At 41.0% G+C, this 25,202-nt stretch overlaps 1 protein-coding gene and 1 long non-coding RNA gene across 5 annotated transcripts; both read right to left on the bottom strand.

Annotated features, from left to right (window-relative positions):
* Positions 1-174: 174 nt before the first annotated feature.
* On the bottom strand, positions 175-18,636 carry usp47 (ubiquitin specific peptidase 47). Of its 3 annotated transcripts, none has more exons than XM_054771103.1 (28): positions 18,173-18,631; positions 12,472-12,666; positions 11,665-11,781; positions 10,252-10,405; positions 10,066-10,162; positions 9,842-9,987; positions 9,677-9,756; positions 8,640-8,789; positions 8,437-8,532; positions 8,162-8,314; positions 7,789-7,947; positions 7,419-7,550; positions 6,339-6,415; positions 6,110-6,165; positions 5,492-5,604; positions 4,462-4,563; positions 4,158-4,365; positions 3,892-4,007; positions 3,649-3,768; positions 2,755-3,553; positions 1,843-2,018; positions 1,682-1,762; positions 1,482-1,597; positions 1,281-1,399; positions 1,071-1,201; positions 958-1,005; positions 729-859; positions 175-644 (listed from the first exon to the last, which is right to left on the bottom strand). In XM_054771103.1, exons 1-28 carry the CDS (start codon positions 18,215-18,217, stop codon positions 470-472), a joined length of 4,092 nt encoding a protein of 1,363 aa, XP_054627078.1. In that variant the 5' UTR covers positions 18,218-18,631; the 3' UTR covers positions 175-469. The 3 variants fall into 3 exon arrangements, with proteins under 3 accessions (XP_054627078.1, XP_054627081.1, XP_054627080.1); XM_054771106.1 differs by lacking the exon at positions 18,173-18,631 and adding an exon at positions 12,828-18,139; XM_054771105.1 differs by lacking the exon at positions 7,789-7,947 and having other exon boundaries at positions 18,173-18,636.
* Positions 18,637-20,541: 1,905 nt separating this feature from the next.
* Positions 20,542-24,029, bottom strand: LOC129178639 (uncharacterized). 2 transcript variants are annotated; one of them, XR_008569822.1, is made up of 3 exons: positions 23,887-24,029; positions 23,363-23,499; positions 20,542-23,285 (listed from the first exon to the last, which is right to left on the bottom strand). It is a non-coding gene; the product is annotated as an uncharacterized LOC129178639 (long non-coding RNA). The 2 variants fall into 2 exon arrangements; XR_008569821.1 differs by having other exon boundaries at positions 20,542-23,499.
* Positions 24,030-25,202: the final 1,173 nt, after the last annotated feature.

Raw genomic sequence — 25,202 nt, 5'->3', positions numbered from 1 at the left:
AGTGGAGGTCATGTTGACAAGTGAAGCTCTGAACAAGGAAAGACGACACAACTCAAGCAATACAGCAGCTTGCTTGATGCTTCATATCGTAAGATTGCAAATTTCAGATCAACTGTGAAAAATGGGGGATTTGAGTCAACCAAGAAGAGAGACAAACTGGTGAGACAGGATGAATATGTTTAGGTCCAGAACATCTCTGAGCTTTATATTGATTAGAACAGTGTATGATTCATTTTCTGCCAGAATACCTTCTCAAAATCCCTTTAGACTTTACAGTACGATACAACCAACAGTGTACAATAAGGTTTCAGAGCTCAGAGTGGAGGCTGAGGGCATTCCAACCTCACAACGCTGCTTGAGTTCAAGTCGTTTTCGGACCGCTCCCCCACACCATGAGTCCCATAGAGCAGGTCTGCCACTGTGCTGCAGCAGCCACAAAATCAGTGAGGCAGAGAGACGCTGTTGGGACTCAGTCTTGTCCCGTGTCCTTGATGGGGCCCCCGTCCAAGTAGATCTTGAGGGCCTTCTCTTTCCGGGGTGAGTAGCTGACCCGGTGTCCGGTCTTGAGCAGGCGGCTGCTCTCCTTCTTCATTAGTTCATTGCGCTCATCCTCTGATAGCTCCATAGGCTCCTCTGTGCTGTCCCTACACATAACAGTAACTATGGTCTCAGTCACATATGGCGTGTGAAACATCTTGAAAAAAGCATTTAGGTGAAAAGTAGCTTACCTGTAGAAGACCACGGCACCGTCATCACAGATGTACAGAGGCCACATGTTTAACGTCGACACCTTGGGGTTCCAGTCCAAATCCTGATGGATCTCCAGTACAGAAATGTCATAGGGAAATGTTCCTCGACCCTGCACAGAGCAACACGCAAGGACTCCCAGTTAAAAATATAACAGAATGGTCATGGCAGCGACTTAGGCAAAAATAATTGTGGGAAGAAATCACATACCTTGGCAAACTCGAGCTTTTCAAGAGGAATTTCGCTGATGTCACAGAGCTGCAATCACAACAAAGTAGAAGCTCACTATCGAGAAGAACCGAGTCAGAGAAACAACTGAATACCTTCTCCTTGAGTTCCTCAACATTGCTGCTTTCCAGAATGACTTCCTGGAAGGAACCAAGCTTCATTGTGGCAGGGCTCCACTTCCGGGTCAGAACAGCCAGCTGAGACATTGATTTCATCTTCTCAGGTTCTGCAAGAGCAATCAGAGGACACTTTATGACAGAACTTTGGGTGTAATTTCAGTACAGTACTGTGTAGAGAAGTGTTACCATTAAGGACTTCCAGGAAAACTTCCCAGTTGGAGGAGATGCTGATGTCTTCCTCATAAACGTGGTAATCCAGGAATACTGTGCCCGGATTCTTCCATGTCTTTTTCCTGAGGCGCACTCTGAAACCAAAAACATAACATTGGCTTAGTTAGTAGGCTCTAACTTGTATTTATGTTAACTTGTGTTCATGTGCAGGCATACCGGTCAATGCTGAGGTCAAGCTTGCACTGCTCTTTCAACAGAGGAAGCAGCTCCTCTTTAGACTGTCTGACAGTCATGCCTTTGGCAAACACCGTGTCCACAAGGAACTTGCAGGGCTATGTCAAACACAAAAAGACAGCATTCCTTTCAGCTCTTTAATCACTTGCACCAGTATAGTCCTTTTCTGCTTTGCCTCTCACCTCCTGTTCATTTACTAACAGCTGATACACTTTCACTCGGTATTCGCCCTTTTTTAGTGCTCTCCCGAGGCGAATGGTTATCTGTGGGGTGCAATGAAAATTGTGTAATGTTACGTCACTGAAATGTAACTAAGTGAAATAAATTATGATAAAAGATAGACCTTGTTATCGTCAGAGAACGATGACAGTGTTTCATTGAGGCGTACGCTCTCAAACTCCTGGTTGTTGGCGTACACTCGAAACACTTTGAACTGGGTCGAGGTGACACCCACGTAGGGTTCCAGGTTGTGTTTGAATGCTGCCAGTGTTATCCTCTTGTCCACATGAACCACTAAAACTGAAGATCACAGGAAACAGTTTCAACACTGGCAACCGCTCTCCTTGAGAAGACAGAAACTTTATATTTTCTGCACAACGTATGAATATCTATGTCAACAAGTTATACAGTTCCTGCTCAGAAATATATACAATCAGCATATGGGGGTGGGGGGTGGGGGTGTTTGATGCACAGCTTTGTGTTGATAGCCTCTCTACTTGAACACGTCCACTGTGGTTGGTAATTGTAGAAAGGCCTTCCTGAAATTAATAGTGTGGACTCTTTGCACCACCATCACCAGTCCGTTTCAAGTGCTAGCAGCGTGAATAGGAAAGTAAGCAAAGAAACAGCCTACAATAAAGCTGAGCTGCAAAATTCACACTCCTAACATTTTCCACAGTTGCAAATGCACAATAAATTAGCCATCTACACAGCATGCATGGACTGGATAAAACTGGGCATCGAACACTACATAAACTCTAATCAACACAACAGAATGCAATCAACATGGATTGTTTACATGGTTAAGCTGGAACTGTTTAGCTTTTCAACATAGATGTTTGAATAGACTTGATATGTTTGGGAAAGTTAAGCTAAAATAGATTTTCATTCTCTTCATGTGCATAATCATTACATTATCATCTGGCAAATATAGGTACTCTGAAAACAAAAACGCTGTTGTTCGGTCACATGAACATGTCTATGCAACATGAAAAATGATATTCTCCAAATTCCATCATGAATAGAGGGGTCATACATTTTTGTGCAGTGGAGGCAGAGTCATCCTGGGAACAAGGTTCTGCTCTGAAGTAGAAGTACTGGGATTCTGCTTTGTTCTTCCCATTGTCATCATACTCGCTGTCCGTCCCAGAGTCTTCCTCAGCAGTGTCCCAGGTCTCTTTCTTTCCCTCGTGGGCTTTAGAGCGCCGGCTACTGGTGATACTGTGCGAGTCCAAGCCATTGGCCAGCTGAATGGGACCGCTGTCTGCATTGCACAGTGTGTCACTACTGTGACTGGAGCTCAGGATGTCGCTGTCCACTGAGCTGGTGCTGCGGTCATTGTTTACCTCAGAGTCAGAACGCTCCTCACAGCCAAAATGGTTCTCAGCGTCGGATGAGGCGCTAGTGCTCCTGCACGCAGCTGGGCCCCCGATCCGATTCTCTAGTTCTCTGTTGTCTGCGGCCACACAGGGTGAGTTTGAGTCTGCCTCTTGGTTCAGGGATTCAATATGTTCAAAATCACTGGCATCAGAGCTTTTCTGGCTGTCGCTGGTGCTGGAGCCCTGCTGCTGCAGTGACAGGTTCTTTAACTTTTCTGTGCTCTCCTCAAGGATAGCCTCCACAGATTTCCTGTTGCCCTTTGATGCTTCAAAGGGCACATCAGAGTCACTGCCAACTTTTTGGCAAATAGTTCTGCTGGCCAAAGTACCAGGAGCCTGCTCAGGCAGCAGGACCAGAAGTCGGATGGTATTCCCGTGGCGATCCAATAACTTCCACAGTAGTGAGTCAGTAAACGCAACTTGATGGTCAGTTGATTCTGAACTCTCCACAAAAATCTGATACAAAAAATACAAGAGATGGTGATAATACTAAGTATGAAATTCTGGGAAATGTGCTCTGGTAAGTAACATCTGGTAATTAACATACTAACCTTGTTACTCCTGAAGAAACCTTCTGCTTTCAGTGTTTTGTTTGGAACATAAAGAAGCCGCAGGTCATTATAGCAGCGTTCCAGAACCACACGCATCATTTCTGCAGATAGTCCTGTTGCCTGGTTGAAAGCACATGGTTGAAGTGTTAACTTGCTTATTAAAAGGTCATAAATCACAGGTTCAATTGTGATTATAGCATTTGATCAAAGAAAAGACAGGGATACAATTCTGAAGTCTAAAACCTGTGCAATAAGCTGTTTGAATTCAGTGATGGTCTGGTTCAAGTAGGCTCGAACACTGATTGGAGGGACAATGGTTTCAGTTCTCAGATCCACAACATGAACCTTCACCATGACCTCTGTGAGAAAACACAACACCCACAGAGACATATTATGATTGTGGTAATGGTTCAAAACATGCACACAGGGTTACAATGGAGTCCATCTCATGATTACAGATCATAAATGAAGATAAAGTGGCAGAGATCTGTGAAATATCAGCTCCTCACCTCCGGGTTTGTAAGGCAGGAACGCTTGCTCTGGCCTCCGTGTCTCCAGCAGCAAGTCAAACATGTAAGAGGACTTGACACCTCCTAACAGAAGACCCATTGGTGTGTCCTCCTCGCCCTCATAGGAGCGCTCCAGGTACTCATGGAACTCATCATACTTCACCAAACGACAGCAGTCCAGGGGGACCGTCGCCTCCAGCTCCATCAGCTGAAAGATAGTACATGACCTCATCACCTTTAATGAATATTTTTTGCTACACAGTGGTTAGTAAAGGGCATAATAAAGATTTAATTGCCAACAAACCTTGTAGGCCATTTCAGTTGCTTCTGTAAGAGTTTTGTCTTTATGCACTTCCAGCTTGCTCTCCATCATCATCTTTGAAGGATGCAAGCAGAACAGCTTGATCTGATGGGGGGTGGGGGGGAGAAGTGAGCCGTAAAACAAACACAGAAGCTATGCATCACTGGTAGGGATGCTTGATGTCGGCATATGGATATGCAATACTGTATTCCAACATTGTTCAGCACTTCATTACTGATACCGATATCGATATTGGCAGCAGCTCTCTCATCAAACTAATGGCGTGTAATGAACACATTAAGCTTCTTTTACTGTGATGCCACTAGATGCATTTCACAAATACACAAAAACACTGTTTGTGCAAAAGACAAATACTGCAATATGCAACAAAACTTATAAAAAAGTGCCAGATTTATTTGAAAGATTTTGACAAACAAAATAGTCATTAAAAAAATCATGACCAACAGCCAACTATTACAACACGTCGTCTTTCAACAGCAACAATATAATTTGGAAAGGTGCATATTTCTATGTGACACAAACATCCGTAAAAGAACAAAGTAAAGTGCAATGTATGAAACTCTGAATTAATACAATCAGTGAAATTCTAAACAGGTTAAAGCTGGGTAGTTTTTTCCCCCCGCTTCTTGATGTCATTTTGCTGCATAGTGATGCATGTGATTGAGTGTTTCTTCCTGAGGGGTGCTATTAGATTCAGAGCATTGAAGGCGCCTTGCTCCCCCCTCACATAACTAGTGCTTAGCAGCCATACCAAATTGTATATTTACAATCCAAAGGTGAAACTTGGAAATAATTCCACATCACAGACATACTGAGCTAGCAAGCTTTGTTGCCCTGTGGAGCACGGGGCAGTTTGGGAAGGTCTCACTCATGCGCTGGTATCAATATTGGCAGAAAAAAACGAAAGGCATGATTTGATCTCTCATTTTTATGCCAGTATTGGCCAATATTGTCAGACATCTCTAATACCAAGATTTACATCTAAATAAGCAGATATTGAATCACTTTTTACCTTGCAAGTGTTGCGCTCGATCTCTCTCTGTCTCTTCTCCTGTTCTTCAGACTCTTTCTCCTTCTGAACCAAACTCTTTATATGCTTTGGAAAGTCCTCCACCGCTAAATATTCTTTAGACAGGAAACACACATTCATAGTATTAATTAAAATACCATGAAGGCAATAAGTTTATCAGAACACATGATTACATTTAAAGCAATTCTGACAAGAACTACAGCTTGTAAGCTCCACTCACTCAGACCGTGAAGGTATTCAACTAGAAACTAAACCGTCAGGATCAGGAAAAGGGCAGGCGAAACATTGGTTCTCCATCATTTCTAATTTAATGCAATACTTGACATTTCTTTTTGGTCATAGCCTCATTAACAAATGTCAAACCAACAACATCCTCTAATATCTTCGATGGACTTGGAAAGATCCTTACAAATCAATGATACATTTGCTTTTGCAAGTCAATTATTACTAAATCAATAAAAAGTTACAACTGCACTAGAACCCGTACTGTAAGAAGCAAAATTATAAATAACTGTCAGACTATAAAGTGAACATGAGAGTGCCGTATTGGTATTCCTAATAACTACGGTATGCATCTTTACAAATGAATAGATTTCTTACTTGCATTCCTTGAGTGATCTTTCAATCTATAAATCAGCATATAAGCATTTGTCGAGCTGTTGGAGAGAAAATATGCAAGTAAATAAACAAGAATATCCTGTTCATCTGATCCTCATCACTGGAATACTGTGAACAAGTTCAAGTTCCTTATATCAGTAGTCAGTTTACTGTACACGTATGAAGTATGTCAAAATACAAAAAAAATCAGAAACAATATCGAAGCGATAACCTCGCAAAGGCACTGGAATAATATCCCCTGCTCCCTGAGGACCCGCCATAGGTCTTTCTGATGTCCTCCTGGGTTATCTGTCCATAAAAAAAGCACAACCGTAAGTCAACAAATAAGACTTGAGTGTGCAGCATGGAAAATTGACATAGGGTACATTGGTGTTCCAAAATGGTGGTGACTAGTCTTGATAGACATACACATAAACCAAACATTTTAACGGGTGCATCATCATAAGACTTCATCAAAAATTCTGCCTTTACAAAGATATTATTCACTTTTGATTGACACTGCCATTAAGATATTAATTTAACAATATGTTTAGTATTATGGTTGTATGCCGCCTAGCCAAAAAATGGTCACCACCTGGATTTAACTTAGAAAACAGCTAAAAGCCTCCCATGGGATAATTACTGCATGGGTGATTATGTTTGAGCTGGCAAGTTATTCAACTCTAATTGATGTAGTGAGTAGCTTCTCATTTGTTAAACAACCATGTCAAAAGACACACCCTGTGATTGTGGCAAAGATGTTTCTCTGTTTCCTGAGGGTGAAATTATTGACATGCAACAAGCATGAAAAAACATCTAAGGAGTTAGTTGAAACTAATAAAATCGGGTTAAGAACTGTCAACGCATTATTAAAAAGTGGAAGTGCAGTTGGGAAGATTTGTGCAGTGGTCCGAATTTCCCTTCATCAATACAAGATCTTGGCAAAAAATGAATGCAACTCTGGACAGAAATAAATGTGACATTGCAGAAGCTTGCGGAAACGATGCAATCATGAATATGTGCCATCAAAGTTGCTAGGCAGTGTAGTTTACGCTGAGGCATTTGATGTTTTGGTTACCTTATTTGGCTTAACAAAAAAAAGACACAAATGACAAAGTTCTACATCACTGCAACTAAAACTTTTAAATTACGGTGTCAAAATATAAAATTCTATCTTGATTTGAGGACACGAATGCGAAAGCACGGATTTTATAATGCAATGAAAAGTACATGAAAATGTAATTTGACATTTTATTGTGGGTGATAAGTGACAAGGACTGACAAATGAAGCTCTGTTTGGTGAATGGCTAACCTTGCTAACATGCTGGTCATTGAAACTGTACCACTGCCCATCAGTGAAGGATTTGATACAGGCATAGTAGTGGCCACCAGCCGCACTTCCTGAATGGACCATGACAGAAAACAGCTCAAAGGTCGGCAAACTCTGCCAAAAAAATAAAATAAAATAGAAAAAAAGCAATGAGCAACAACAACTGCATTAATAAAAGGTACAACAAAGACTTTCTTCCAAAGTTGCTTCTACATGTATGTAACAGAAATACAATTAATCCCTCAAAAGAGAAAGTCATAAATTATATACTAACAATTTGTACCCAACTGCATTTAGTTTTCTTACATAACAGACATTTAAAACAATGAGCATCTGTCAAGTGATTAAATACCTTTGGCTTAAGGACCCTCTCTGCACTGACAGTGCTGTCCAGGCAGATGCCCTCATCAACACAGTCATCAGTGGAGAAATCATTGCTCATCTGGTCGCTGTGGCAACTGCCTTCATTCTCTGCTCCACTGTCAGTGCAGCTTTCTGTTTGAGGGGACTTCTATGCATGCCATTTAGACAGAGCACAATAAAAAGGATTTAAGTCATAATAATAGTAATAATAATAGGCAGGACAGAAGAGCTAGAAGCTGAATGGAAGTGGACTGTTTGATATATTTCAGTTTTCAATATTTCAATGCTTGTCAGGATTTGTAAAACAGCAACATACAGTATGTTATTTCCACTCTTTCTGTTATTTCCTCTCTTCCTCTCACCTCATCTTCCACATCAATGAATGGACTCATGTCAAGTTCCTCAGGGAAAGTCATGCGATCATTGAGCTTGATGCGATGCATAGTGGTGTAGTCAAAATCAAATCGCTTCAGCTGCAGCGTCAGCAGGTAAGGGAAATGCAAAAACCTCAGACCCTGCAGAGAAATATTCATCAGAGACGGGGCTTGATTTCAGGAATACAGTAATGATGCATTCTCTTTGGGGCTCTCTTGTATCCTGAACACAGATTGTGCAAACTCATTCAGAGCCAACTCACCTTCCGGGCATCACATTTCTTTTTGCAGCGTTCGCAGAAGTACTGATTGGGCCCATCTAGTGTTTCTGGTTGTATAAATGCCTGCAAAGCCTCCTCCTAGAACCGCCAAATTCAATTAACTTTTAATTGGTATTCAAATGAACATACTTGTTATAACCAAATGTGAAACGTGAAAAGTAACTGAATGTAAGAGAGAAACACACCACACTGCCGTAGGCTTGGCTGGCCCCAAAGGGTCTTATTACAAGAGGGATATCCAGGTAGGTATCAATTCTCCAACTCTCATAGCCACACTCCAGACAACGGACATAGTCCTTGAGCTTACCCTGGTACAGCTGGTTGATCAGGTCAGCCTGAGGAGAGAAATACACAAGTGTCAGGACCTCACAGAGAGTTATATGTTGGGCTGAAAGATTAGAAGAGTCTATGTTAACAACCTCTAAAAAAAATTACATCAATGTTAAACTATCGTTATGACCTAATAATGATGGAGACACTGGCCTATAGTTACTATGATTACCTGGCCAATAATGGGAACATTCACAAGAAAGCAGTGCGTTGCCTTTTTAAAGAACTTCTACAAGATACCTCTAGTTTCAGTTTCAACACACCATGTTTGCTTCCAAAGGGGTGCCAATTGGCAAAAACAGAAGAATCCTTTAACTATCCAACAAGTGGAAATTCACTTGGAAATTCACTTTTGTATATTGTCTGTTTGTGAAACTTGTGATTTTATTTTAATAAGCCTTATTGTTATGGGAAGGCACTACTAGGTTGCCTCAATTACATTCTGGCCATATCTCAGCCAAACAGGTTGTCATTTTTAGTGCACATACAGTAGGTCAAATTGCAAATTGCATAGTTGCAAATTGCAACTTACACCTAAATTAACATCTAAGTCACTCACACACACAAAAAACTGTTTGAAAATTTGTTTGAAAACAAATTCTTTTTCTGAATTGGAAGGAAAAAAAGACAGTTCCCTTCATGATAACATCAAATGTACTGCATATTTGCTATATTTAATGTGTGAGGTGTAATCACAAGCTTATTTAGTCCCATGTAGACCACATGCCTGCACAGACACAGGCCTAAGTGTTTGCAATCCTGTCGGCCCCTGAGCTAAATAACAAAAAAATGGCAAACTCTTGAGTCAAGCTGGCATATTCCCGTTTTCTCACAAAAGGCCTTTGTTTTGTTTGGGGTGGAGGGCAAATTTTCTTTCCTGGTTTTCTCCTACCTGTTCTGTCTGCTTCCACTTTTGCTCCAGGGCATCAAACATGACCCTGCAAAGTTCTTGCACATCATGTTGTTGCCAAGCTGAACAAAACAAAAGAACATTTAAATGCAGAGGTATGTGATATTTTCCCTCAAACAACATCAACAGGAGTGTGAGACAGCTCACCCTCACTGCTGTCCCAGCCAAAGCTCCGCGTCACATCGGTGGTCTCGATGGCACGTTTCTTACTGGTTTGCAGGAGAACAAACAGTCTTTGCAGTTGGTAGGGAATGCTAGTGACAGGGTCCTCCTCTGATTCCTCAAACTCCCAGCTGAAAAATGTAGCGTTTATCAATGTTTTAACATGATTTACCAAAATGGCCACACTATGGCTTTAAAGAGATACTCACTTGTACAGTGCATTTCTGAACTCTGGGGTCATGAACAGAGTTTGCAACAGACTATTCAAATAACAGGTCATTGCTTGGTTGACCAAACCCACGTAACCTAGAGTGGCGGACAGATAAAGCTAGGAAGCCAGCTGTGGTTGTACAAAATGAACATCATTGTACATTTCAGAGGTAACCGAGCCATACCTGTCTCAGATTTGTTAAGGATGGATGTGTAAGAGTAAGAGGGGCTGCTGCAGTCACCGCTGCAGCCTACGGTGCCGTCTTTCGGCAAAGGTCCGATGAAGCGCTCCTGGGAGCTGTCATCCAGTCCACTGCTATCAAGAGTGCCTGACTCCTCCTGAATACATAGACACACACACAGTAATAAAAACTGCAGTAGGTAAAACTCCATCCTTTTGAGTTGTGCGTTATCACAGCAACAATACTCCCCTTTAGACTTTCCCAAGACTACACTGTTGCTCAATCACAATCCCTTAAGTTCTGTTTGCACTGTATGTGGGGAGATGATCTAAAACACACCTCTGGGGTTTCAATGCATGTTTAAGATGTATTCAAGGATCAAAATGCATGCAGAGCACAAAAATGCAAACATGTTGACAGTTCTGACATAAGACAGTTCTCCAAGAAATCATTTTACCATTATGTTTTCAGGTTACAATGTGTTAGACATTTGTTAACCCAAATTTTATAATTCAGAAAGATAATTTCTGTGGCCAATATTTGATCCTCTTGAAACAAAATAAAATATTGACCAATGGATGTGTCTTTAGTAATGGGTGTAAGCTAGGGGTACACCAATTGTCTTAAGGGTTACTTGAATAAAAATAAAAAACAATTAGTGGCTAACAGTCACAATTACGAGTGCGCCTGAACGCCTCACGGCGCATGAATTTATTCATGGCTGCGAGCATTATTTAAACAAATAGTATGTTTGATTATTATTTTGTGCATTAGGAGTGTTTCATGTTCATGATTTCATTCATATTAGTGTTCCAATCCCCGCACAGCACAGCGGTGAAAACCTGTCACTGTGAGTGGGGATTCCCCAGAAAATGAGGCTTTATCGTTGTATGGATTTTTCTACTTCGGATACTGCTTTATCGTGATTGTTAAACTTTCCCTTTCAATTAATATGCAGACTTAAACCATAGCCATAGTGAGTGGGCAAAAAAAGTAAAGCTCAAATTCAACTCATTCAAATGGAAGGATGTAAACATCAAACTGGAATAAAAGATATGTAGGATGATTACTATATTTATCAGTGCTCACGTGAAACTTTTACCAAATTGTGACCATAGAAAATACACATTTTTGATGAAGAATTACTACAGAATTAATTGACCAATTAATTATATTTCAAGTTAATTAAGATAAAAAGGTTTATGTTTTTTTAAATGTGCAGGAGTAAGGGGTACATACAGTAGCTTCATGTCAAATGTCTGAAGGTGTATGCGACTGTAAAAAATTTGGGAACCACTGATGTAAGCTACTCGTTACAGTTTATAGAAAGGCCCCTACATTTTTGCTTGGCAAAAGCCAGCCAAAGTATTTTTTTTCATCTTTTTTAATTTTTTTTTTTTATTGTGTATCACTCACCGATGCTACCTGAGGTTGCTCTCCATCTTTGTCTATAAGCTGGAGGAAATTCCTCTTACCACCAGGCACAAAGCCACAATCCAAGAGCGACATTTCACCACTGTGGTCCAGAGGTGCCTAAATGTGCAAAAACAGGAGGAAGTATCAGTCAATAACCTTTTTAATCAACAACCTTGCTACATTCTGCTAACTGGTTAGACTAGTGGGAAAACGTAAGATTCCCACTGAAATTATTTTTAGAATATTCACAGCATTCATGTGAACAAGGAAAGCCAACATGTGCACCAGATGCAGTCACACAACTTTCTTCCTGCTGCGTATACGGAGGATGAGCAAGCAGAGAGCTGCAGTGGAAACATACAGTAGCTTAATCCACTGACCTACTCAGTGAGATAACAACAGGCACAACACCTAGGCTTTGGCCTGGGTCAGCAGCAGGATTAGCTTGGGCTCGTCTAAGGGGACCAGTATGAACACAAAACAGCATGTACTGTATCTGCACATGGTGGGATTACCTTTCTTCTGTATTATTCAGCACTAGCAAATACGAGCAATCACCTTTGGCAAAAACACTCTTTCACAAAGTGTTTACTTTGTACAAGTGAACAATGGTATGTCCAAATCCATTATTGAATGAAAGAGAAGGACACACAAGTCTGAACTAAGGTTCAGATCCAGTACAGCCTCATGGGAACAACTTTAAAGAGTGTAACCTAATTCAAAAACATTTGACTGGTATAACAATTGGATTCATTTTTAATCACATGTGGTCACATTCAAAGTGTGTAGTTCAGTAAATTTCCCAACCATCTCTGGCGTGTTTCCCCAGGCGAGGTCAAAGGAGCCGTTAACATATCCTGCTTTGTGGGCAACATCTTCATAAAGTTTGGAGAGAGCGGTGGACGCAGGCAGGTTGAAGGTTAACCTCTCATTGACCGTCTTTGCACTGGTGATGTCCTGGATTATACATAGCACTCTAGGCTCCTCTGCCGCTTTTTGGATCTGAAACACAAGACAACATGACATAGATAAAGCGTCTGTATTTAGTTGGTAATAAACTTTGTTGTTATACTGTGTGTGTGTGTGTGTGTGTGTGTATATATATATATATATATATATATATAAATAAATTGTGCAATGCAACACAACAAACCAGTACACACCTCTCGTCATGCTGTTTTCACTGATTGGACCTACATAATACAAGTTGAGTGACATTTCTGTAACATATGCAGCAGGTTATCCAACCAGATTCAAACAAGTCCTTGGCACTGACAGTGCCAGAAGAAAATGAAATAAAAAGCTCAAACTCCATCCTGTTTACACATTAGACATTTGACGAAGGGTTAAAGGTGCTGTCCCCCTTCAGCTCCAAATGACACTATTTTCAACAAAAAATGTAACACCACCACTACCGGCTAGCAGATGCTACCAATAGTGGTTTTTGAAGAACAGATTGAACAAATAAATGTCACCATTATAAGTTAACATTTGTAAAAAATGAGACACGAATAAGAGGATTGGAGTGCATGGCTTTCACTCAACTGCTGTCTTGTATTCACGTAACCTTGCCAAATCGCTATTTTAAGCTGACAAAAAACACGGCTTATGTGCGTTGTTGCATGGGGTGTGGCTTCCAGCGTTGGAGCAGGAAGTGGGCACAATATACAGTTTTCGTGTGTTAGCGCCCCCATGCAGTACCTAACCAAGGCAGACAGCACCTTTAAATACTGATATTTTGAGACCCGCACAACACATTTAAATCTAGATTTAAAAATTATTTTAAAAAAGACAGATGCAAAGAAAACAACAGATTGTAAAATGTAGTTCCTGGTTAAGACCGAAAGATGGTTTCATTTTGAATATTACATTCAGCCCACAGTGGCAATTATGTAAAGTGACTGTTCAATCTGTAAAATCAAAATGTAAAAACAACATTTAGTGAATAAATAAATAAATAAAACATGCAAAGAGTAAACATGTAAACTTCTGTCTTACTGTTAGCACTCTAAAGACAGTTGGTTGAATCAAGCCTCAAAGAAAACTAGTTTGTTGAAATACAACCCCTGTTTTTTGTCCAAAATTTCCACCGGAAACCAAAATGGCCAACTTTCTATTTATTTTGGAACATGGGTTCTTGAGACTTCTTCGTGTGTCCTGTCGTGATAGACATCTTCCCCAAATTTCGTGACGAACTGTGAAACTGGTGGCAGGGGCAAATTTTTTATTTTTTTCAAGGGAGTGCTACTCGGTGAGTTTTGGGTGATCGTGTTTGGGATCCCTATAATACCACATTTTTCACCGGACCTAATGCGCTTGCAAACTTTGGTGCATGCAAGTAAAAAAAACAAAACGGAATACATACAGTATATCCATCCATTATGCCACTTATCCTCAGTAGCATCGCGGGTATGCTGGAGCCTATCCCAGATGACTTCGGCCGAGAGGCGGGGTACACCCTGGACTGGTCGCCAGCCAATCGCAGGGCGCATATAGACTTTCACTATCCATTCACTATCCCAGTCATACCTACGGACAATTTAGAGTCGCCAATTAACCTAACATGCATGCTTTTTTGGAATGCTGGAAAAAAAACGGATTGCCTGGAGAAAACCCACGCATGCACGGGGAGAACATGCAAACTCCACACAGATATGCCCAACGGATATTCAAACCCAGATCTTCCCGATCTCCTGCCTGTGTGGCAAACATGCTTCCACTAGGCCACCGTGCGGCCCAAAGGAATATGTAAAACATAATAATAAACATTGGACCTTTGCACGTTGGTGTTCGGGCCCTAACTGCTAACTGGGCATGATGCAACTGCTAACTAGAGACAATTAACTTGGAACAAACATGCATACATTAAGATGAAACAAACAGGTACAAGTTAAATACAACGTGTGGCGACACTTCATTTAAAACTGAACAAGTGGCCATTATAAGTAGGTTGGTCATTCCTATCCGCCTCAGGTTAACATACTTAAGCAAGATGGGGAGTAGGCTACAAAAAATACTGTCATCTTGATCAGGGTTGGGCAATGTTTGAATTTGAACAATTCTGGTTCCGATTCCTTGTTTCAATTCTGGTTCCTAACGATTCTTGATTCTGATGCTTTTAAAAGGCATAAAAGTTTACATGGTTGAAATGAGGGCGCCAACCAAAGAATGGAATGTCCGAACTTCTCCATGAATTGTTTAATAATATGAACTTTTTTATCAACTTTACTATTAATTTCTCACAGGACTATTTAACCAGTATATAACTATCAAACCATTCAACTTGAATATAAATGTTCCAGAAGGTTCTTTTTACAGAAGTACACTTTCACAAAAGATCCTTACTTTTGAAAGGTAGTACACTTTGTTTGCTGCCTCAACATTGGTGAAAGCTATTTTTTATGACACCCTTATTTTGTCAACACGGGTAAAAAGGATATAGCCGAAAGTGCACTTGAACCCCTGGGTTACACTGGCATGAGACAGATGTCATATATTGTTTGACTTCCCAGATTCTGACTGCTTAGAGGAAGTCCAATGTAGCGTACCAAAGACGAGGGTACTGTGTTATTTCTACACCATGAATGTGTGAACATTAATCATGTTGATTGTGCACCCTCCTGTACATGATATCACTGTGTTGCAAATGTTGCACTGAGTCTGCTCTTTTTTATGAATTTAAGACAAACGTTTTAGTCATTTCTTCTTCGCTGGTGCTCACCGGCTTCGTCTTTGTTGATTTCCATGGCTATTTCTTCTTGTCAGCAAAATGGGCATCTAGGAATCCTGAATAAAAACATTTGAACAATCCCGGGAGAATCGGAATGTCAGACCCTGTTCCCATCGATGATCGAGACTCGATGCCCAACTCCAGTTATGACGCACAGAGAACTTGAGGCATTTGTCAACTTGTTGGTTACTCTCCAGTAAGACAAGGATTGTACACTTTGTGGGAATGTAGTTAGGAAATTATGTAAAACCTAAAAAAATAAAATTGTTTTAATAATTTCTATGCATTGCTAAGCATGCAAAATCTCACCTCACACAATGTCTTGGAAGATTGGCTCACCCTTCAGTAACTGGTTGGTTACAGGCTTAACAGCAATTTGTTTACCTTGTTACTCAAGAAGATCAAGAGCCAGTGAAGACAGTCCTTTCCTCATGTACACCAACACTGTTCATTTAACATGCTAAAAGACCAACCACCAACAGGTCATATTTAATTTACAATAATTTTAAAAATGCCAAATCTGTACAAAAGTGGCAATGAAGGAAATGGAAACGGAAGTAAATTTGCAGTTGGTCCTCCCTTTGAAGCTCTAACATCTTCCATGCTTAATTGTTTATACCATACAGCATAATTACATTATCATATAATACAGTAATCTTGCCACCAAATGAGGAAGGCTCTGATTGTATGGTCCTCATGCGTCTACATGCAGCTAGCTACCATCATGCTTGGATGAGAGCTCATTCCCACATCACACACAAGCATGAGGCATGGCTACCTGAGAAATCCTCTTCATCTCATCAAAAAGACTCTGCCTGCAACTCCAAAACATACCCTAACAATAATGGACATAGACATGGATGACTATACAAAGCATGCTAAACCCTTAGTTATGTATTTAGGATGCTTGTGAAGATGTTGGCTTGTTCAAGCAGCTAGGGCAGCAACATCTTCTGTTTTTTTGTTTTTTTTTTTAAGATTTTGCAACATTGGTGCAGTTTACAATCTTGGCAAAATAAGAGCAACATGTTCTATAAAGAAGTCGCAGCTGACAACACACAAGTGTATTACGAGATTAAAGGTTATTTTTAACATGGATATAATCACAGCGTGACATGAAGCCACACGTACAGCGACTCAGCACAGGCCTTAATATTAGTAGAACTCAACCTGATTCAGAAGGCAGTAAAGATAACCTATACAACCAAAGGCCAGACGTACCAATAAACACCAGCTGATAACATTCAATTAAACACCGAAACTGACTTTTAAATTAAAAGCAACTAAACCGCACAATGAAAGTTGCCATTTTGCCGCAGACAGTTTATAATGACTTCAGTGGAATATTGGCTTAAAATGACAGTAAAGGAGCGTTACTCCACACTCAAATTTGGATGAGTACAACAAAAATCTTTAAATGTGAAAGTGAAAATGTTTTAACTTGGAGCCAAGTTTACAGCCAGCTGGTCCGGTTCCGTTAGTAGTGACATAGTGCCAAAGCCTTTTCATGTGCATGTTTGTAGTACACATCAGACTTGAAACTAAATAAAGTGGAGTGCACGCAGAGGCGCTGTTGTTTCAGCGTCAACAATGTTGCTGTCTAAAGAACTCCTCCACAAAACTATTCATTATTATAAATATATTTCATACTACTACAAAAGTGTGTACTCCAGTTATGAATGAGGTACAGCTAACTTAAATGGAGTGCTGGAATAAAAATAAATCCACCCTGATAAATATATACATATTTGCACTTTCAATTATTTGTGGCAGCCGTCTAATTATCCAAGTGTAACATTATAGTAAATATAAGTCAAAAATGGTGATGTAAATGATTAAAAATGTAATGAGACAGCAAGTGAGCTTCAGCAGCTACATTTCTGATGTATCACATCCGCGGCGAGGACACGTTTTCATTAAATACGAAGAGCTTATTTTACAAGCATAAGTGTTGTAATTTCCACAGTGCACACTATCAATACAAAGCATCAAATCAAATGGAGCAGAATAAACAAGGATAAGTAACAGCTGATTACCAAGTCGATAAAGCCTGCTAGAATGACGGCGAAAAACAAAAATGATTAAAATTCACTGTGTAAAAACTTCGGTTACATTACTCTTAAAAGTGTAAGGGCATATTTGCCTAAATGAGGCTTTGACACCTTAGCTCGCGTGTACGGTGACGAACTAAAACTTAATTTCAAAACAAACTGGAAAACTACAATAAAAGATGGTAAAATAAACAAAACGGGGCATCAAACATCTACAGCAACAACCCGGACAGCTGATCTATAGTTTTGTTTTTGTAACATGATAGATGATTTAGGTAGAGTTGTTGCCAATGTTTGAACTTAAAAATCAGACGACATTAGCTAGCCAAACGGTGCTAACTGCTGCTACTTGTTTGTTGACCAAATAGCAGGATAGCGTAATGTCAACTACACAAGTCGTGGTTGTCAAACGGTCGAAATTGGAGCGTGAACACTTTATTGACAATTACGCTAAAGCTCCAATTTTGCTACAGGAGCCCACTTTGTCTTAAATGTAGTGACACTAACCGCAAACTAATGTTAGCTACAACACCAATGTTAGTTAGCTATGTCACGATAGGCCGTCCAATCATGTTTAGCTAACTGCTAGCAGCTGAGAGTTAGCCTCTAAACAACACCGAGGCGGTGTTGTAAAGTTCTCACACCATAAACGTTTTTTTAGCTCCCAAGATGCAAAGTGTGGGTGACAGCTAACGCCCGAGAAGTCAAGTCCCCCCGTTCAGCTCACCTCTTTGGATACGAACTGGTTCTCTTCGCTAGGCACCATTTCCATTTGTGCGACACTTTAGACAAGCCTCTACCCGGACAAGGATGTCAGCGAAAAAACTTTGCAGACGACAACGCCACCATGGTTTTGACCTGTTCTTTAGACTTTGGGTGCGTGGAAAAGTGGAGTGACACTTGTCCAAACTTGTAGGCTTATCAAAGTGATCCCAAGACTCTCGGTGACACTCCAAAGAAGCCGTGCTGTGAAGAAAAATGGCCGGTGTGTTCCTGCGTGAGACTCCATTCAGCCATCTCTGACGTCACGTACGCGTACGTAATGTGCGCGGGTACGTTAGTGCCTGTACATTGAACTGTACAACAGTGACATTTATTTTGGACACTCTTACTGTATTTGGGTTGCAATTTCATGTTTAAAAAATACTTGAGATCTGGACAAAGATCTGAAATAATATCTCCTTCAGGTGGTTAAAAAATAGTGTGGATTTTTACTTGCTTACTCAAGCCATTGATGAAACGTTTCCACCCTCTTCTGTCTCGTGCCATCTTCTCCAGCTGGGTCCACGTCAGTCCGACCTCTTATATTATTGTTCTGTACTTCTCCAGGTTTTTAGGCTTTTCTCTGCCCTGTGGGTTCTAGGTTAATGCCTGTTTGCTTATTGCTGTTTTGTTTTTTTCTGAGGGTGTGAGCAATCCACCTCCACCTCCCTCCAGGTTTCTGATCCTTACAGCAGTATGGTCTTAACATTGGAGTTCAAGATCTTCAGCTTGGTATTGAGTGAGATGTTTTTGGTTTTCCAGATCCTGTTCACCATGTTAAAAGTTGTTGTTACGTTTCCTATCCTTGGCTTTACATCCTCTTCCGCCTCACCATCCACAGTGATTACACTTCCAAGGTATCTGTCGAATGCCTTTTCAAAGTCAGTGAAACTGATATAGACAGGTGTGTGTCTTTCTATGGATTGTTCCATGATGATCCTGCCGGCAGCAATGTTGTCACTGCATGACCTTTCATTCCTGAAGCCGGCTTGGTTTTGTCCGAGTTCATCATCCACTCCATTTTGTAGTCTCTCTCAGACAGCGGTTCTCAATTATTTTCTGAGAGCAGTGAAGCATACAAGCGTATTCAAGAGTCAAATTGCGTGCTGAGTACGACAAATCCATACATGTTGGCAGGTCTGCACTAATATTGAAAGTCCTCCCTGCCTCTCATGCACCCCGACAGTTCACCCCCACTCCACACCACCCTCCCCCCAGGGGGCCCGCCCCACTATTTAAGAAGCACTGCTCCAAGATAATGCGATTGAGCACTTTGCCTGGTGTTAATAGCAGCATGATACCTCTGTGGTTGTTACACTCCCTGAGGTCTCCTTTTTTGGGTAAAACAGCAATGAGCCCCTCCTTCCAGTCAGATGGTATATTTCTCTCTTCCTCCCATATTTTCTTGATCAGCTGGTGGGGGAGATTTCAACATCAGCCAGTAGAGTGTAGCACTTGTATACACCGATATACTAACAATACTACAGGACCAGATCCAGGTTCAGAAGGAGTGGAATGAGAATGCATAAATAGACCAAAGACCAGAAGTTGAAGTTTGAGCCGGCAATTTACTAACAAGAAAATTCAGAAAAACCATACACTATAAACTGCATAAAGTGATCCAGGAAATTGAAAAGTAAATAAACGAGAGAAGGGCTGCACGGTGGTCTAGTGGTTAGCACGTTGGCCAATACAGGAACAGCCTGGAGATCGGGAAGACCTGGGTTCGATTCTCCCCTGGGCATTTCTGTGTGGAGTCTCCCTGTGTGGAGTCTCCCCGTGTGCGCGTGGGTTTTCTCCGGGCACTCCGGCTTCCTCCCACATTCCCAAAAACATGCAGGTGAGGTGAGGTTCATTGGCGACTCTAAATTGTCCATAGGTATGACTGAGTGTGAATGGTTGTTTGTCTATATGTGCCCTGTGATTGGCTGCCGACCCCACCTGTTGCCCGAAGTCAGCTGGGAAGGCTCCAGCATGCCCCTGTGACCCTAATGAGGATGAAGCGGTATAGAAAATGGATGGATAAAAGAGAGAATATTTTTCCAATGTCTCTAATTTTAACTTGAGTTATGTTGTCAATCAGACCGGTCTGTGAGTACTTTTCCCTGGTTAGGTTAACAGGTAAGTAATTTCTAATGATATTTCTATTTTTGTTGAGTTAACTCTTTGTTTAGGAAATAACCAATTACAGTATGATTCAACCCAAAATCAATTTCAAAACAAATCACACTTTCACCACACTTTCACCACAAAATTGCAAAGATCTTGAAGGATACACAGCGTGATACACTTTTCAGGCTTTTTTTCAGAAGTGTATTTCAAGAGAGTTTCAAGAGTTTTCAAGAGTTTTATTGTCATATGCACAGTAAAACTTGGTAGTTCTGCTATGCAATGAAATTCTTGCTGTGTTCATTCTTCCAAAAAAAGAAAAAGAAAAACACAAGAAAATGAATAGGAACATAACAAACATATATACCAATAAATTAAGCAACAACAACAGAAGAGACATTAGCTTTTCCAAAATGGGGTCTTGGAACAGCCTTCAAAGCACCTTTCATGTTGCTGTAGACTTGGTACAGGATGCTATTTGCCCTCATGGGAAAGCCTACATGCTGGTAAGATTCGGGGAGAACAATCCTGAAGCTCTGTGTCCACAAGACGCTGAAGTCCAATCTCCACGGCAAGCGGCAAAGCTGGCCAGCAACAGGCCCGGTAGCGGTGGCCCAGTCGCTCCAGCTTTTAGCCTAGCACGCAGGCCGCCCCTCCTGCCTCGCCTCCGCCACGGACGCTTCGCTCGCCGGGCATTGAGCTCACCAGGCCCGCAGGGTGACTTCCAATCAAATGTTGAAGTGGAATCCAGATGAGGAAATCCAAAGCTTGGTTGAGATGAGGAAGATAAAAGAGTCAATGTTCCTACCGCACTGGCAGCAATGTTCACCAATAGGAAACGGATTCACTTGAGTGAGTCCTTTTGTTAGGCTTTCTCGCTGCTGCTTGGATTGCGAGCTTGCTAATAAGGCATGTCGTCTGCTTTTGGGACACATTTTTGATGTTTCAGCCCCCATTTGTCCCTCAATAGTGGCTGTTGCTAGTTTAAGTGGTTAGCAGTCAAGAGGCCATTTTTCTTTTCCCATTCTGATTGTTTTTCTCGCAACAGTCTCCTTTTAGAATCTACAAGAGAGGGATTGGGTTCAGCATCACACTGGAGCTTTATGTGACCATCTTCTCCACATCTGAAACAATACCACGGTATGGGTTTGTGGTTTTGATTGTTCTTGTTGAGGTTGATAGATTGTGCTGCTCGCACTTTAGAACTCTCTGGCAATTCGGGCTGGTGCTTTCTTTGAATTGGTCTTACTGGTCTGTTTGATCTTTGATAGTTGGGACTGCAGATCAGATATTTGTTTCTTTAAGTCTTGTATTTCAGATTTAGTCTCTTGTCTTTGGTCAGTACTTTGCTGTGTACTGTGTTCTTCAGGTGATGGAATATAAGCACCTTGTGAGAACACTTTCTGCTTCGAGGTGCCAAAATGCTGTTTCATGCGACACTCTTTGGAGGTGCGTTTGTCTTCTTCAGTGCGAAGTATCAGAAGGAGTTCTGAATCTTTCGTGACTTATGCAAGTCTGATTGTCGCTCATCTCTCAGCAGAAAGTCAGCTTTGGAACGCCATGTCTCATAGTCCACTTCATTGTTTGGCCGGGGTACACGTCCAGAGAAGGGTCGGAGTCTCATTGTAGCCTGTGCTTGTGCTGAATCTTCGTATTTAACGATGTGTTCTACAACGGCTTTTTGCAGTTCAGGTGGGCAAATAGCAGTGAGGCCTAAATTGGACTTTGTTTTGTCTTTGGGGGGTTGTTGCAACTGTCCAGAATCTGATGTAGATGTATGAGCATGTGGAGGAGGAGCACTTGGCTGAGGGCTCACCTGTGCTTGATTCTCGGAAACATTTCCATTGACATCCTCACTTGCTTCTGTATCCTCTAGGTCCTCAGAGTTATCTTGGTCAACAGTTTCACTTATGCTGGAGAGTTCCTGCCTCAGAACATCAGCAAAGTCTTTGCCACTCTGCTTTGCAATGTCTTTTAGCTCTATAAGGTATAAGGTGTAGCTGACTGGCTAACTGCAGGTGTATAGACACTTGCTAGCGCCCTCACATGGTAAGTAACATCTGCTTGAGTTTTACTAACAAGGTTGTATGGCAGTAAAGGTGAAAGTGACTGTAGGGCTGTACCACATGTATATGCTATGATAGCCCGCACGTCTGACTTTGGGTTGAGTCTACTGGGATTTTTCTCTGAATAGAGCCATACTGGTTTAAAAAGCTATAAAGCTCTTCATCTGCTACTGTATTTGTCAAACCACTAACAAGGACCGAATTTGGAATTTTAACACCTGATGCCTGAATGACTTCCATTTTGAGTCAGCGTAAACAATGTAGTCTGGTCTCTGGTTACTAGTTTCACACCTTGTTTCCACTCCTGGCTAGCTCGCCAAAAATTTGTATGTAGCACTTGTATACACCGATATACTAACAATACTACAGGACCAGATCCAGGTTCAGAAGGAGTGGAATGAGACTGTATAAATAGACCAAAGACCAGAAGTTGAAATTTGCAATTTACTAACAAGAAAATTCAGAAAAAACATACAATATAAACAGCATAAAGTGATCCAGGAAATTGAAAAGTAAATAAAAGAATATTTTTCCAATGTCTCTAATTTTAACTTGAGTTATTTTATCAATCAGACCGATCTGTGAGTACTTTTCCCAGGTTAGGTTAACAGGTAAGTAATCTGTAATGATATTTCTATTTTTGTTAACTCTTTGTTTAGGAAAGAACCAATTACAAGTATGAGTCAACCCAAAATCAATTTCAAAACAAATCACACTTTCACCACAAAATTGCAAAGATCTTGAAGGATACACAGCGTGATCCACTTTTCACCACAAAATTGCAAAGACCTTGAAGGATACACAGCGTGATACACTTTTCAGTCTTTTCTACTCAGTTCAGAAGTGTATTTGACTTCCAATCAAATGCTGAAGTGGAATCCAGATGAGGAAATCCAAAGCTTGCTTGAGATGAGGAAGATAAAAGTGTCAATGTTCCTACCGCACTGGCAGCAATGTTCACCAATAGGAAATGGATTCACTTGTAATCACGACGAAGGTTCTAGAACTGTAGTCCATGGATCTGGCTCGCCATCTTGTCTCCACTGTAGAGGTGTCTCCCACACTCTTACAGATGTTTCAATCCAATGAAAAAGGTACAAAACGGAAAAAAACTGACCTGCATGACAGGTCATGAAGATAATAAGTCACTACAAATACTGTACATAAATCACAAGTTCACATTTACTTATAGCAACACAGCTATGACATTCACCTCAGCCTAAAATGGCGGCTCAAGTTTCCATCCCGTTGGCTACCGACGGTTTTAACTGACAAAATCACTGTCATTCTCAAACATATAACATAAATAAAATTTTCCCACCTCACATCACATATACAGTATATATTCACATATATACAGTATATTTACATATAAAATTCTCGGAAGGGCAAAATATTAACTGCGTCACAACTATTGTGCTTCGCAGCTCTCTGCACATACACACATTAGTCCTACACTATAACTACACACAGTTCAAGATAAGTTCCAAAAAACAAAACTCACCAAAAGTCAATTCTTGCTCACAAAGATGTGGTTCTGGTGGCTCATCGACCAGGTAAGTATCTTTTTAGCATCCTTAATCACTTTACATTTCATTTTTCAAAGTTGGCTCTGTGCTCTCAGCTCGTCGACTGCACTACTAGCGCTAAGAAGCCTCGCTCCCTTAAAGGGGAAGTGCTCGGTTTTGTGTCCAGGGACTTTTACTATTCTTAAAGGAACATGAAAACATTTTCTCTTTTAAGGTGACTTTTTATAAAGAATATGTACACATTTCAACATTTTAAGACATATTTATGAATTTTAATGCTCATTTGTGTAATTCAAAAGGGCATTTTACTCATTTAACAGGTTATTATTTATAAATCTTAATCACTTGTAATTACTGATCACATGGATTAAACTTCTTGTTTTAAACGTGGGTTACAAGAGCCTCTGTGGGACTATCTTCTGACCCTGCTGCCTTGCTTCACCGTAGAGACTTTATAGCCTTTTTTATTTCAAATCTGTTTGAGGGGGCACAGGTGATCTCAAACACAAGTGGCGGGTAGAATCTCTACCTCATGGGCGGGCAGGGGTGGAGGCTGTTAAGCAACTCTTTAAAGTGCTCTGTCCACCTTTTGACTTGTTCCTCTTTAATGTTAAGGAGTAGTCCCTGTCTGTCACGGATGTGTGTGTTTGATCGGCTAAACTTTCCGGTAAGTTTCTTGCTGGTCATGTAGAGATCCTTGAGGGTTTTTTTCCCATCTTTTTCCATCTGCTTCTTGTTCCAGTGCCTCAGTGTAATTCACGTGTAGCACTTTTCTTCACCTCCTTGTTTGCTACTTGGTAATCTCTGCGGGCTGCTGCCTTTTTGCTCTGGTTTTGCAATTGTTTCGTGAGTCCTTTTTTTGCCCTCCTTTCTTTTACTCTTTTCAGCGATTCTGCTGGGTTTGTGATTTGTTTTTTTCCCCCCGACCACTTAAAGTGACATGTCTCCTTCAATATGTTTCTTAGGTTGTTCCAATGGTCTTCCACCGGAGTGTGGGGTTCTTGCAAGGCATGAAACCCATTCTGTAGCACGGTTTGATACTGTTCAGTTGTTCCTATGTCCTGGAAGGGCTGAGTATTGAACTTTGCTCTTTTGGGGGTTGATGCAGCATTTCAGCTTCAGTCAGAGTTTTCCAGCCAGTAGGAGGTGGTCTGACCAGAGCCTGCACCCCTGTTCAGACATCTAAGAGAGAGCATATGAACTTCCTGTATATACATACAGTATGTGGCCAATTCGGGTTTCAGAAGTGTGGTCAGGTGATATCCAGGTGGCTTTGTGGATCCGTTTATGG

Source organism: Dunckerocampus dactyliophorus, chromosome 3 (assembly GCF_027744805.1).
Source record: "Dunckerocampus dactyliophorus isolate RoL2022-P2 chromosome 3, RoL_Ddac_1.1, whole genome shotgun sequence".
NCBI classification, from domain to species: domain Eukaryota; kingdom Metazoa; phylum Chordata; class Actinopteri; order Syngnathiformes; family Syngnathidae; genus Dunckerocampus; species Dunckerocampus dactyliophorus.
This window is presented reverse-complemented; position numbering and strand designations above follow the sequence as displayed.